The 13,728-nt window shown below is 44.9% G+C and overlaps 1 protein-coding gene across 1 annotated transcript in view; it reads right to left on the reverse strand.

Moving 5' to 3' along the window:
• Nucleotides 1-12,213, reverse strand: part of LOC144763427 (extracellular calcium-sensing receptor-like) — an 87,635-nt gene extending 75,422 nt beyond the window's left edge. The window contains exons 1-3 of the mRNA XM_078649015.1: nucleotides 11,731-12,213; nucleotides 10,375-10,464; nucleotides 8,762-9,430 (exon numbers count right to left, since the gene is read on the reverse strand). Of these exons, the coding sequence (XP_078505141.1) occupies nucleotides 8,762-9,430; nucleotides 10,375-10,464; nucleotides 11,731-12,213 (1,242 nt within the window). The remainder of the gene's footprint in view (nucleotides 1-8,761; nucleotides 9,431-10,374; nucleotides 10,465-11,730) is intronic.
• Nucleotides 12,214-13,728: the final 1,515 nt, after the last annotated feature.

The raw sequence follows: 13,728 nt of genomic DNA on the forward strand, positions 1-13,728 counted from the left end.
GGAGTTTGACCCATAGTATGTCCTGAAGGACACCATCAAAAGCTGCCTTAAAATCAACAAAGCACATATAAAGAGGTGTCCCAGTTGGTTTTGCTCTATTCCTAATTAGGCTATGGGTCATAATTGGTTAAAGTGCCTTGGCCCCTTAAAAAGCTAGTTTGATTTAAGGGGGGTTTTCCATTGTCATGCTACCAGGATTCCAAATCATGCAATAACAAAATTGAAAAATATTTTAACTCAACATCCATCAGTGTATTTAGTCTATAGTTCCTGGGTGAGCATGCCGAGGGCTTTTTTAAAAAGAGGGTGGCGTATTGAGCCCCTCTAGCTGTCAGGAACAACTTGGTTTTCCAGAATGAAGTTAAACATTGAGGCTAAAAAGCCAGCCCTTTGTTGAGTGAGGTGTTTTAACAATGCCTGCGATAGCCTATCTGGGCCGGGGAGCAGTCTGTCCAAGACCTTTTGATGTGCTTCTCTACCTCGGTCGCTGTAATTACCTGCTGTGCCACAGTGGCTTTATTAGGACGGTATGGGCTAGTTGTATGCGTCAAACAGCTCTTGAAGTATGACTTTAAATAATGAACCCATTCCGTCTCACTAATATTTGCTTCATTTGCAGCTGCAGGCCTGTCTCATTCCTGTTGATTATCTGTCAGAATCTCTTGGAGTCGTGCATGTTAGAGGCGTGTAGTAACTGGGCTCATAGTGTTTCTTGTTTGGATTGTTTATACATCCAGATCTCTTTTGTTAGCTCACAAAAGTCATTTAGATGGTTTGGTAAAGATAACCCATCCAGGTCTGAGTACAGTAATACTAGGGCCGCTAGCACACAGGGCAATGGAAGATCAGGAAGGCAGCAGCGATGACTGAATTATGTAGATAGAAGAGGCAAATTATGCAGCATAGTGTGCCAAATTATGTGGCAGTATTACTGTGGTATTTTAACACATTAATGCAGCCCGGATAACTGCTATACCTTATTAGTGCCAAATTAACACCAGCATACAGAAATCAGCAACTGACAGGTGACCAGCAAATCCATGGGTAGGGTCTACTACTGGTGCCTTTGTTCTCACTATGGCTTTTAATCATGTTATTGGCGAGATGTTCCCATGTCGCTATTGGATTGGGATCTATTTGAACTAAGACATGTAGACTAGAAACTGCGTCCTCTGCTATTGAGTTGATGGAGCCGGAAGTCCACTTAAGGCGTTTCAGATTTTCGGAGTGAGTTTCTCCCAACGTACGAAGTACCTCAAGTTTGCACAGGGATGTGTTCACCATGATGACCTGAGGATTGTGGTCGCTCTCCACATGATGGCATATACTATAGTCGTGAACCTGGTTATAAAGGGGCCTAGAAACGAGAGTATAATCTATGATTGAGACCGCGTTACCCCAGACACTTGACCAGGCAGGTGGAATGTCAGATGGTTTTTGACCATTTTGTGCCAGCAGACCCAATAGTTTGCAGGTCTTTATGAGCTCTACTCCTGATTTGTCTCTCTGTGTTTTCAATGGCATTGCTTGCTCAGGGAGGGGGCCAACAGCGTCTGTGTGTTCCTCCGAGGGACAATGAAAAAGGCTGAGGTTGAAGTCTCCAGTAACTAGCGAATTATTATGGCTATCTTTTAACTGAGATAAGTGAGCTGCCATTCTTCTGGATGATGCAGTTTTTTGCTTTGGATTGATGTATAGGCTGATGAGGATAATTGGATCTTTAGCATTATTAGCCCAACCTTCCAATTTTAATACCAGCATGTTTCGGTCATCCACGTACACTTCCACTGTTTCACTTGCTATATTGGTATTTATATAAATTGCCAGGCCCCCTTTAGCCCTTCCATAGACACTCTTTCTTTCTGATTGTTTTGTGTATTCTTTGTAGCCAATGAGAGGGATACTAGTCTGTGCCCAGGTTTCCTGGAACATTAAGATGTCAAAGGATCTAAGGAATCCTGTGAATCCTAGATCCATGCATTTTGTTTGTAGGCCACTGATGTACCAAGAACAGACTGACAGACCGCCCGGAAACTTTTCTGATGGCCTTCCCTCACCTCAGTCTTGCATGCTCCTAATTTGAGACAGGGCTTGCGGTAACCAGCCCCAGGTGGATTGTTGCTCATTAGTTGTTACCAGTCTTCACGGCTGGCTGGGAGCTGTTTCCTTAGTTACTTAGATTGTCATCTTAATGAGATCTGAGTACGTTTTGTGATGGCCCCGAGGGGGAGACTTTCCGCTGACTCCTCTTAGTACAGATCAGTTGTAGGTCATTTGCTCATCTATTGGTGGTCCTGCCAGGTGCACGTTGGGGTATCTAGCCCCGTGATTAGTCATTACTTTAATGCCCCAGTCTTTTAGGTGCTTTTTCTTTGCCAGGATCTGAGCCGGAAGGACAGAGGATGAGAAGGTGACCAGAGTGGGATCCATGAGCTGTCTTCTTCTTGCCAGCAGGAACTTGATTGGAAAAATATCATCATACTTGAAATGGACCAGACCCGGCAGGGCTTTGATCAATTTTAGGATGGTTGAACAGTTTATGGTGTCTTGCAAGCACCTCGATTTAAATTCCGGGATCCATAATAGCATCTGACCGGTGCTATTTGAACCTCCAAGATGACCTCCTGAGGTCAATAGATTGTGATCAATTACTGCCTGTGGGTGAGGCTCCAAGAGACCCTGCCCCAATGCTGTGTCTGAGTTACTTTCTCCATGCACTCTTTCGCTTGCGGTTTCTCAGTGCGCCATGTTTGATCATCTCGGCCAGCATCTTGGACTCCAGATAATCCCCCTGATTGGGAGCTACATAACGGCAAAGGCCCACTGGATGTGATATAGGATGCCCTTAGATTTGCAGGGGATACTACCTTGTTGTGGGCAATGTCTTGAAATGGAGCCACGGTGGTACCATCTGTGTTCGAGTTAGTTGAAGCCATCCCTGGACAATCCAGGTCTTCCTGTTGAACAGTTAGAGAGGGGTAAATGATCTCTAAGTAACCGGGGTAGCACAGGGGAATTAGTTTTTGGGCTCCCATCAGCAGGAGATTCATAGTGGACTCTGGAAGGAGTTTGGAGGTTAGAGACCATTATTTCCACAGAGTCTTCCTCTGCCAGCCTATTATTGGGGACTACTTGACTGCATAGAGTTGACATTTTTAGACTCAGGGCCTGTGTTGTTCTTTACTTCACCCAGTATCGTTTGCATGATTGTCTGGGGTTGCACTCATTTATCGACTACCTCCTTGCAGGAACAGATTTTAAAGTCTTTTAAAGGGTTTGGTAAAATTCACCTATTCAGGTCTGAGAACGGTTTAAACTAGCATACAGCAATGGAAGATCAGGAAGACAGCAGGGATGACTGAATTATGTAGATAGAAGAGGCAAATTATGCGGCATAGTGTGCCAAATTATGTGGCAGTATTACTGTGGTATTTTAACACATTAATGCAGCCCGGATAACTGCTATACCTTATTAGTGCCAAATTAACATATTGAACAAAAAAGGGGGGACCAAGGAGCTATAAAGGTCCAGTGTCCATGCTCCTAATATAAGTCTATTAATCAACAGGAGGACAAAGTTCCTAGATCAGGGTGCAAAAGTCACCCATGGATCAAGGTGCAAATAGTCACCGGCAAGGGTGCAAAAGTCATCCATGTGTCAAGGTGCAAAAAGTCACCAACAGGGGTGCAAAAGTCACCCATGTATCAGGGTGCTGACAGTCACCCATTTTTTTAAAACAAAGAAAAGAGGTAGATTAAAGTAATCCTAGGTGTAAAAAAGTCCTAATGTGAGGGGAAATAATTCTACATCCTCTGTTGCCCTCACACACCCCGGGGGGTGTCATGCTTCATCATCGGGCGTTTGCTCCTCGTAGGGCCGGCGCTGCAATTCCCTACGGGTCCCCCGAAGGGTCACTTTGTCGGAGATCTTTTTTTGGATTGCCGGATGATGCATGCGGGTGTGTGGGGATTGGGTAAAAGGAGGGTATATCAATTTATGTGCACGTGATACTTATAAAAAATGACTGACCCAAAAGGGCCCATTCGGCCTAGGTATCAAAAGTCAAGGCCAACATGTTTCGCGCCTCTGTTGCCCGGAGGTCATTGGCGCTTCTTCAGGACCACAGTAATAAAAAAACAGTGTAGTGTACGTGCTATATTAAGTAAAGATTAAAATGAGAACCCCCTTAACTCAGCCAGGGCGGGTCTGTATACCCTCAGAGTGGTTACAGCTGCTACATGGAAGCCGCTCCTGGGTAACACCTAGGAAAAGGAAAAACAAAGTAAACCACAAGTGCGCATCGATGACATCTTAAGCTTCACAGAATGTCATTTTTATGCACACATCCTTCCAAACAGAAAATATAAGCAGACACACGGGACCAGTCCAAAAAGGGGCGGGGGTCGCTGTTCAAAAAAGCCATAGGCTAGATTGATATTTTAAGTGGTAAAGTACAGCACCTAGACTAAGCTTAGGGATTTTGATAGCGGATGGCAACAATGTGACAGTAATGTAATGTACTGAAATCGGCAGCACTATCTACATGTGGAATAAGTATATAACCATCAGCATGCTTACCAAGGACTCGTTACGAGTGCTCATCCGATCGTAAAGTCAGAAGGACACCCACGTATGGTCGGGCTATGGAAACAAGCCAGGACATATAACAGGACGTGAACCACAAGGGTCCCATATAGTCAATAGGTAAAGGTTGTTGGCTTTTAACAAGTATCTAGAATGTACTTACAATTTTATATGGGTGCTGCCTCTTGTGCACCTAACCCTGACTCGACCGGAGGCTTGCCGAAAAGAAATACAGGCGGCAAACCGCAACAATTAAAGGTTCGGGTCAGGAGAACGGCGGTTTAAATAACCGGTGAAACCTCTCAGCATTATGACTCAATGCGCATGTGCAGCATGGCGGCGCCACCGCGCATGTGTATCAATTGGGCATACTAATCCCTCGCTCATGCGCACTCGCTTGATGAAGGTAAAAGGATATCGTTGCCGGTAATGATGTGCAATAGCCATCAACACTAAGAAAACATATTCCGGTCAGACACCCTCTGCCGTCTCGAGTATCACCATTATGGCCAATGTCCCAAATTCATTCCTGTGTTACACTGGGTGTAACAGTACCATAACTCAGAGTCAATAAACCCAACTCCTAAACCTTCCATACCCCGGGTCAGAAAATTGCACTGCAAGGATAGGGAGTTGGATCTCCTAAATAAAGGGACTAAAGTGTATGTCCTAACATCTGTGACTACAGGGAATTAGTCAGAAGGAACATTACTATGAATAATAAGGCTGGGTATACTGGAATGTCAACTCCCACACAACCCAAGGACCAGCCCCATGTGCCTGCCAGGAAAAGAGCAACAAAGAATGGAATTAGGTCCCACGGCCAATCAGCCGTGCAAAATATATTGAACAAAAAAGGGGGGACCAAGGAGCTATAAAGGTCCAGTGTCCATGCTCCTAATATAAGTCTATTAATCAACAGGAGGACAAAGTTCCTAGATCAGGGTGCAAAAGTCACCCATGGATCAAGGTGCAAATAGTCACCGGCAAGGGTGCAAAAGTCATCCATGTGTCAAGGTGCAAAAAGTCACCAACAGGGGTGCAAAAGTCACCCATGTATCAGGGTGCTGACAGTCACCCATTTTTTTAAAACAAAGAAAAGAGGTAGATTAAAGTAATCCTAGGTGTAAAAAAGTCCTAATGTGAGGGGAAATAATTCTACATCCTCTGTTGCCCTCACACACCCCGGGGGGTGTCATGCTTCATCATCGGGCGTTTGCTCCTCGTAGGGCCGGCGCTGCAATTCCCTACGGGTCCCCCGAAGGGTCACTTTGTCGGAGATCTTTTTTTGGATTGCCGGATGATGCATGCGGGTGTGTGGGGATTGGGTAAAAGGAGGGTATATCAATTTATGTGCACGTGATACTTATAAAAAATGACTGACCCAAAAGGGCCCATTCGGCCTAGGTATCAAAAGTCAAGGCCAACATGTTTCGCGCCTCTGTTGCCCGGAGGTCATTGGCGCTTCTTCAGGACCACAGTAATAAAAAAACAGTGTAGTGTACGTGCTATATTAAGTAAAGATTAAAATGAGAACCCTCTTAACTCAGCCAGGGCGGGTCTGTATACCCTCAGAGTGGTTACAGCTGCTACATGGAAGCCGCTCCTGGGTAACACCTAGGAAAAGGAAAAACAAAGTAAACCACAAGTGCGCATCGATGACATCTTAAGCTTCACAGAATGTCATTTTTATGCACACATCCTTCCAAACAGAAAATATAAGCAGACACACGGGACCAGTCCAAAAAGGGGCGGGGGTCGCTGTTCAAAAAAGCCATAGGCTAGATTGATATTTTAAGTGGTAAAGTACAGCACCTAGACTAAGCTTAGGGATTTTGATAGCGGATGGCAACAATGTGACAGTAATGTAATGTACTGAAATCGGCAGCACTATCTACATGTGGAATAAGTATATAACCATCAGCATGCTTACCAAGGACTCGTTACGAGTGCTCATCCGATCGTAAAGTCAGAAGGACACCCACGTATGGTCGGGCTATGGAAACAAGCCAGGACATATAACAGGACGTGAACCACAAGGGTCCCATATAGTCAATAGGTAAAGGTTGTTGGCTTTTAACAAGTATCTAGAATGTACTTACAATTTTATATGGGTGCTGCCTCTTGTGCACCTAACCCTGACTCGACCGGAGGCTTGCCGAAAAGAAATACAGGCGGCAAACCGCAACAATTAAAGGTTCGGGTCAGGAGAACGGCGGTTTAAATAACCGGTGAAACCTCTCAGCATTATGACTCAATGCGCATGTGCAGCATGGCGGCGCCACCGCGCATGTGTATCAATTGGGCATACTAATCCCTCGCTCATGCGCACTCGCTTGATGAAGGTAAAAGGATATCGTTGCCGGTAATGATGTGCAATAGCCATCAACACTAAGAAAACATATTCCGGTCAGACACCCTCTGCCGTCTCGAGTATCACCATTATGGCCAATGTCCCAAATTCATTCCTGTGTTACACTGGGTGTAACAGTACCATAACTCAGAGTCAATAAACCCAACTCCTAAACCTTCCATACCCCGGGTCAGAAAATTGCACTGCAAGGATAGGGAGTTGGATCTCCTAAATAAAGGGACTAAAGTGTATGTCCTAACATCTGTGACTACAGGGAATTAGTCAGAAGGAACATTACTATGAATAATAAGGCTGGGTATACTGGAATGTCAACTCCCACACAACCCAAGGACCAGCCCCATGTGCCTGCCAGGAAAAGAGCAACAAAGAATGGAATTAGGTCCCACGGCCAATCAGCCGTGCAAAATATATTGAACAAAAAAGGGGGGACCAAGGAGCTATAAAGGTCCAGTGTCCATGCTCCTAATATAAGTCTATTAATCAACAGGAGGACAAAGTTCCTAGATCAGGGTGCAAAAGTCACCCATGGATCAAGGTGCAAATAGTCACCGGCAAGGGTGCAAAAGTCATCCATGTGTCAAGGTGCAAAAAGTCACCAACAGGGGTGCAAAAGTCACCCATGTATCAGGGTGCTGACAGTCACCCATTTTTTTAAAACAAAGAAAAGAGGTAGATTAAAGTAATCCTAGGTGTAAAAAAGTCCTAATGTGAGGGGAAATAATTCTACATCCTCTGTTGCCCTCACACACCCCGGGGGGTGTCATGCTTCATCATCGGGCGTTTGCTCCTCGTAGGGCCGGCGCTGCAATTCCCTACGGGTCCCCCGAAGGGTCACTTTGTCGGAGATCTTTTTTTGGATTGCCGGATGATGCATGCGGGTGTGTGGGGATTGGGTAAAAGGAGGGTATATCAATTTATGTGCACGTGATACTTATAAAAAATGACTGACCCAAAAGGGCCCATTCGGCCTAGGTATCAAAAGTCAAGGCCAACATGTTTCGCGCCTCTGTTGCCCGGAGGTCATTGGCGCTTCTTCAGGACCACAGTAATAAAAAAACAGTGTAGTGTACGTGCTATATTAAGTAAAGATTAAAATGAGAACCCTCTTAACTCAGCCAGGGCGGGTCTGTATACCCTCAGAGTGGTTACAGCTGCTACATGGAAGCCGCTCCTGGGTAACACCTAGGAAAAGGAAAAACAAAGTAAACCACAAGTGCGCATCGATGACATCTTAAGCTTCACAGAATGTCATTTTTATGCACACATCCTTCCAAACAGAAAATATAAGCAGACACACGGGACCAGTCCAAAAAGGGGCGGGGGTCGCTGTTCAAAAAAGCCATAGGCTAGATTGATATTTTAAGTGGTAAAGTACAGCACCTAGACTAAGCTTAGGGATTTTGATAGCGGATGGCAACAATGTGACAGTAATGTAATGTACTGAAATCGGCAGCACTATCTACATGTGGAATAAGTATATAACCATCAGCATGCTTACCAAGGACTCGTTACGAGTGCTCATCCGATCGTAAAGTCAAATTAACACCAGCATACAGAAATCAGCAACTGACAGGTGACCAGCAAATCCATGGGTAGGGTCTACTACTGGTGCCTTTGTTCTCACTATGGCTTTTAATCATGTTATTGGCGAGATGTTCCCATGTCGCTATTGGATTGGGATCTATTTGAACTAAGACATGTAGACTAGAAACTGCGTCCTCTGCTATTGAGTTGATGGAGCCGGAAGTCCACTTCAGGCGTTTCAGATTTTCGGAGTGAGTTTCTCCCAACGTACGAAGTACCTCAAGTTTGCACAGGGATGTGTTCACCATGATGACCTGAGGATTGTGGTCGCTCTCCACATGATGGCATATACTATAGTCGTGAACCTGGTTATAAAGGGGCCTAGAAACGAGAGTATAATCTATGATTGAGACCGCGTTACCCCAGACACTTGACCAGGCAGGTGGAATGTCAGATGGTTTTTGACCATTTTGTGCCAGCAGACCCAATAGTTTGCAGGTCTTTATGAGCTCTACTCCTGATTTGTCTCCCTGTGTTTTCAATGGCATTGCTTGCTCAGGGAGGGGGCCAACAGCGTCTGTGTGTTCCTCCGAGGGACAATGAAAAAGGCTGAGGTTGAAGTCTCCAGTAACTAGCGAATTATTATGGCTATCTTTTAACTGAGATAAGTGAGCTGCCATTCTTCTGGATGATGCAGTTTTTTGCTTTGGATTGATGTATAGGCTGATGAGGATAATTGGATCTTTAGCATTATTAGCCCAACCTTCCAATTTTAATACCAGCATGTTTCGGTCATCCACGTACACTTCCACTGTTTCACTTGCTATATTGGTATTTATATAAATTGCCAGGCCCCCTTTAGCCCTTCCATAGACACTCTTTCTTTCTGATTGTTTTGTGTATTCTTTGTAGCCAATGAGAGGGATACTAGTCTGTGCCCAGGTTTCCTGGAACATTAAGATGTCAAAGGATCTAAGGAATCCTGTGAATCCTAGATCCATGCATTTTGTTTGTAGGCCACTGATGTACCAAGAACAGACTGACAGACCACCCGGAAACTTTTCTGATGGCCTTCCCTCACCTCAGTCTTGCATGCTCCTAATTTGAGACAGGGCTTGCGGTAACCAGCCCCAGGTGGATTGTTGCTCATTAGTTGTTACCAGTCTTCACGGCTGGCTGGGAGCTGTTTCCTTAGTTACTTAGATTGTCATCTTAATGAGATCTGAGTACGTTTTGTGATGGCCCCGAGGGGGAGACTTTCCGCTGACTCCTCTTAGTACAGATCAGTTGTAGGTCATTTGCTCATCTATTGGTGGTCCTGCCAGGTGCACGTTGGGGTATCTAGCCCCGTGATTAGTCATTACTTTAATGCCCCAGTCTTTTAGGTGCTTTTTCTTTGCCAGGATCTGAGCCGGAAGGACAGAGGATGAGAAGGTGACCAGAGTGGGATCCATGAGCTGTCTTCTTCTTGCCAGCAGGAACTTGATTGGAAAAATATCATCATACTTGAAATGGACCAGACCCGGCAGGGCTTTGATCAATTTTAGGATGGTTGAACAGTTTATGGTGTCTTGCAAGCACCTCGATTTAAATTCCGGGATCCATAATAGCATCTGACCGGTGCTATTTGAACCTCCAAGATGACCTCCTGAGGTCAATAGATTGTGATCAATTACTGCCTGTGGGTGAGGCTCCAAGAGACCCTGCCCCAATGCTGTGTCTGAGTTACTTTCTCCATGCACTCTTTCGCTTGCGGTTTCTCAGTGCGCCATGTTTGATCATCTCGGCCAGCATCTTGGACTCCAGATAATCCCCCTGATTGGGAGCTACATAACGGCAAAGGCCCACTGGATGTGATATAGGATGCCCTTAGATTTGCAGGGGATACTACCTTGTTGTGGGCAATGTCTTGAAATGGAGCCACGGTGGTACCATCTGTGTTCGAGTTAGTTGAAGCCATCCCTGGACAATCCAGGTCTTCCTGTTGAACAGTTAGAGAGGGGTAAATGATCTCTAAGTAACCGGGGTAGCACAGGGGAATTAGTTTTTGGGCTCCCATCAGCAGGAGATTCATAGTGGACTCTGGAAGGAGTTTGGAGGTTAGAGACCATTATTTCCACAGAGTCTTCCTCTGCCAGCCTATTATTGGGGACTACTTGACTGCATAGAGTTGACATTTTTAGACTCAGGGCCTGTGTTGTTCTTTACTTCACCCAGTATCGTTTGCATGATTGTCTGGGGTTGCACTCATTTATCGACTACCTCCTTGCAGGAACAGATTTTAAAGTCTTTTAAAGGGTTTGGTAAAATTCACCTATTCAGGTCTGAGAACGGTTTAAACTAGCATACAGCAATGGAAGATCAGGAAGGCAGCAGGGATGACTGAATTATGTAGATAGAAGAGGCAAATTATGCGGCATAGTGTGCCAAATTATGTGGCAGTATTACCGTGTTATTTTAACACACATTAATACAGCCCGGACAACTGTTATACCTAATTAGTGCCAAGTTAACACCTGCATACGGAAATCAGCAACTGACAGGTGACCAGCAAACCCAGAGGAAGGGTCTATCACTGGTGCCTTTGCTCCGTATGGCTAAGAGATAGCTTTTTTTCTCTCCAAATTGCGAATTACAACGCAGATGGTATATTATGTGGCAAATGTAGGGTATCGATAATTACGTGGAAAATGCTTGCAGTCACAGAATCACATATTTGAAGTGCCCCTGAGTATACTGCATTGTCAACCACTGTGAATTTGAGCCGTCACTTGAAAGAGGTGCGACAAAGAGAGCGTGTACCTGTGCTGTGGGTTTATGAATAATGGAGACAGTTGCAAATAAAGCTCATAGAAGCCTGGCCTTGCATGAAGATTCTTGCAGAAAAACAGTTTCTGTCTTTAAGGCTCTGAGAAGCCAGGGCAGGATTTAGGATTTATTAAACTGAAAACCCATTCTTGTTCTGTCAAAGAAGGTTATAATTATGTTCACAGGCGAAGGAGAAAGAAGGAAATATAAAAGAAACTATGATAAATGTGTTATTAGAAAAGAAAAAATCTCGGGGTAGGGATGCAGGGCACAAAGGCCTTGGGAAGATGGCACCTACGTCGCTGTTGGGCACTACTCCCTTCAGCTTGCCAAGCAAAGTCCTTTCTCCCACTGGTTGCGCCATCATTGATTTTTATTTGTAAACTTTGTTGTTTAAACAAATGCACACCCTACAAATTGAACTACCAATATCACTCACCTGCCAGGGCTGCAGATCCAGGGCAGGAGAGCATTCACCTCTTTTAGGGTCACAGGACAGCAGTCTATGGACGGCGTGGGCAAACACGTACACCGCATTATATGCGGTATAGCTAAATCTGAGATTATTTCCATCATACACTGAGCTCTGCAATGTCTGCAGCTGCTCCCCTCCTGTGCAGGCAGGTGTCCCACCGACATGTTCATTGTGTGTGGCATTCAAGTGTGTCAGACTGTCTGCCCACTTGCACCTGAAAACATGCTCCCAGAATGGCCTGATAAAGATGTCCCCAGAAGATGCTGATGGCCTTTTCTGGTATTGGAAGTCCTTGAAGAGAGGAATGTCTCTGGCGTGTATCACAGGACCTATTGTTCCATTAAGCAGGTTCCACAGACTTTGTCTGAAGAACAGAGGAGAGCCCATCAGACTAGGACTGGCGATCCAGACCTTTCCAGTGATTTCCCTAGCCACCAGCTCATCCATGATGGAGATCAGCTCTGGGGCGAAGGCGTACACAATGATGACTGCTGCCCGCGACTCTGCTATGGTCTGGACTGTTCTCTGGATCTTGGCTCTGGGGCTGTCAGGACTGAGAGTTTCTAGGAAAGCCACACAAACACCACTTACAGAAAATTCTTTCTTTAATTCTTGGATTCCGTGCAGGCCGTAGTCGGTATAGGAGCCCAAGATTCCAACCCATGTCCAACCAAAGTGATTCACGAGCTGTGCCAGAACATAGGGCATTTTTTCAGTGCTTGGATTGGTGCGGACAAATGATGGAAACTGAATCTTATCTTTAAGAAGTGGAAGTCCAGAGCCATAGCTGATCTAGAGAATGTAAAGAGGAATTGGTCTTTTAATATAAATATACATTACTGTTTCTAAAACATTACAAATCTTGATAAACTCTTTCTCCTCAATAACAGGTCTTATGGGGATTTTTTGTTACGCCAACTAGAGTGGATAGTAAAGTGGGCAGCAGGTGGTCATGATCACTAGCATTCAGGGGGAGGTAGTGGGGGTTTACGCCTGCTTCTGATTTGATGCAGTCTATGTGTTCTTAGATTGAATGAATCTATCCGGCTTCCCTAGGTCGACTAGGTGTACTCGACAGGGCAGTACATTTGCATACCAGACACTTAGGATTGCCAAGACTAATTCATAGCCACATGAACCAGAAGCCATCTGCATGCATTGGCTTACATAAACTGGAAGAAACCTACAACAGTACTACAGTAAAACACATCTTGAAATTAAATTGAAGAGAGCTGGGGTGACAAAAGTACCTGCACGTTGTCTTCCTCACAGATCTCAGAGCACAGTACACTGAAATGTGCTTGTGTATATTACTACTTGCAGCTGTGATTGTAGATCAGAAAAAAAGAAAATATGAAATAATAGGAGAGAACCCCCCCTCAGACAATTTCTCTTTTCACTCCTTAATAATCTGTAGAAAAACCGTTCTAATGTCAACTTTTTATATATGTTTTTTATTGTTTTATATAGAAACAGAACATTGAAGTCTGTCTTGAGAGTTGAACCCTCAGGCAATCAAAGGCCTCAAAGACGGTGGTACCAGCGCCACATGTGCCCTTTACTGCAAAGAAGGCAGTCAGGCCTTTGAGTTTTAGATGCTTCAATAGCTCTCTGTTAATAAGCCAGCAGATTGCCCCTTGTCGTTTTTTCAAGAAAACTAATAATTTGGAGATTGTTTCCCTCCAGCTTGTGCGTTCTTGTCTAGCAGAGCAGTTACCATGTTTCTTGGTGTTTTCACCTCATTCTGCAATGTTTTCACACTTTTATCCTCTAATTTCTCCCTGTCAGCTATTCTCTGATTAACATCAGCTGTGACAGTGTCCATTTTAGTCTCCAGCACTACTCTGGAGCGCTGCATCGCTGTCATGGTGTCCTTTGATGCTGGCTCTGCATCTGCGGAGCCGTGAGGCTCCCCATCACAGGCATGGTTAGTATTGTCTCTTGTTTGCATCTCTGCATATT

Source organism: Lissotriton helveticus, chromosome 1_1, assembly GCF_964261635.1.
Source record: "Lissotriton helveticus chromosome 1_1, aLisHel1.1, whole genome shotgun sequence".
Lineage (NCBI taxonomy): Eukaryota > Metazoa > Chordata > Amphibia > Caudata > Salamandridae > Lissotriton > Lissotriton helveticus.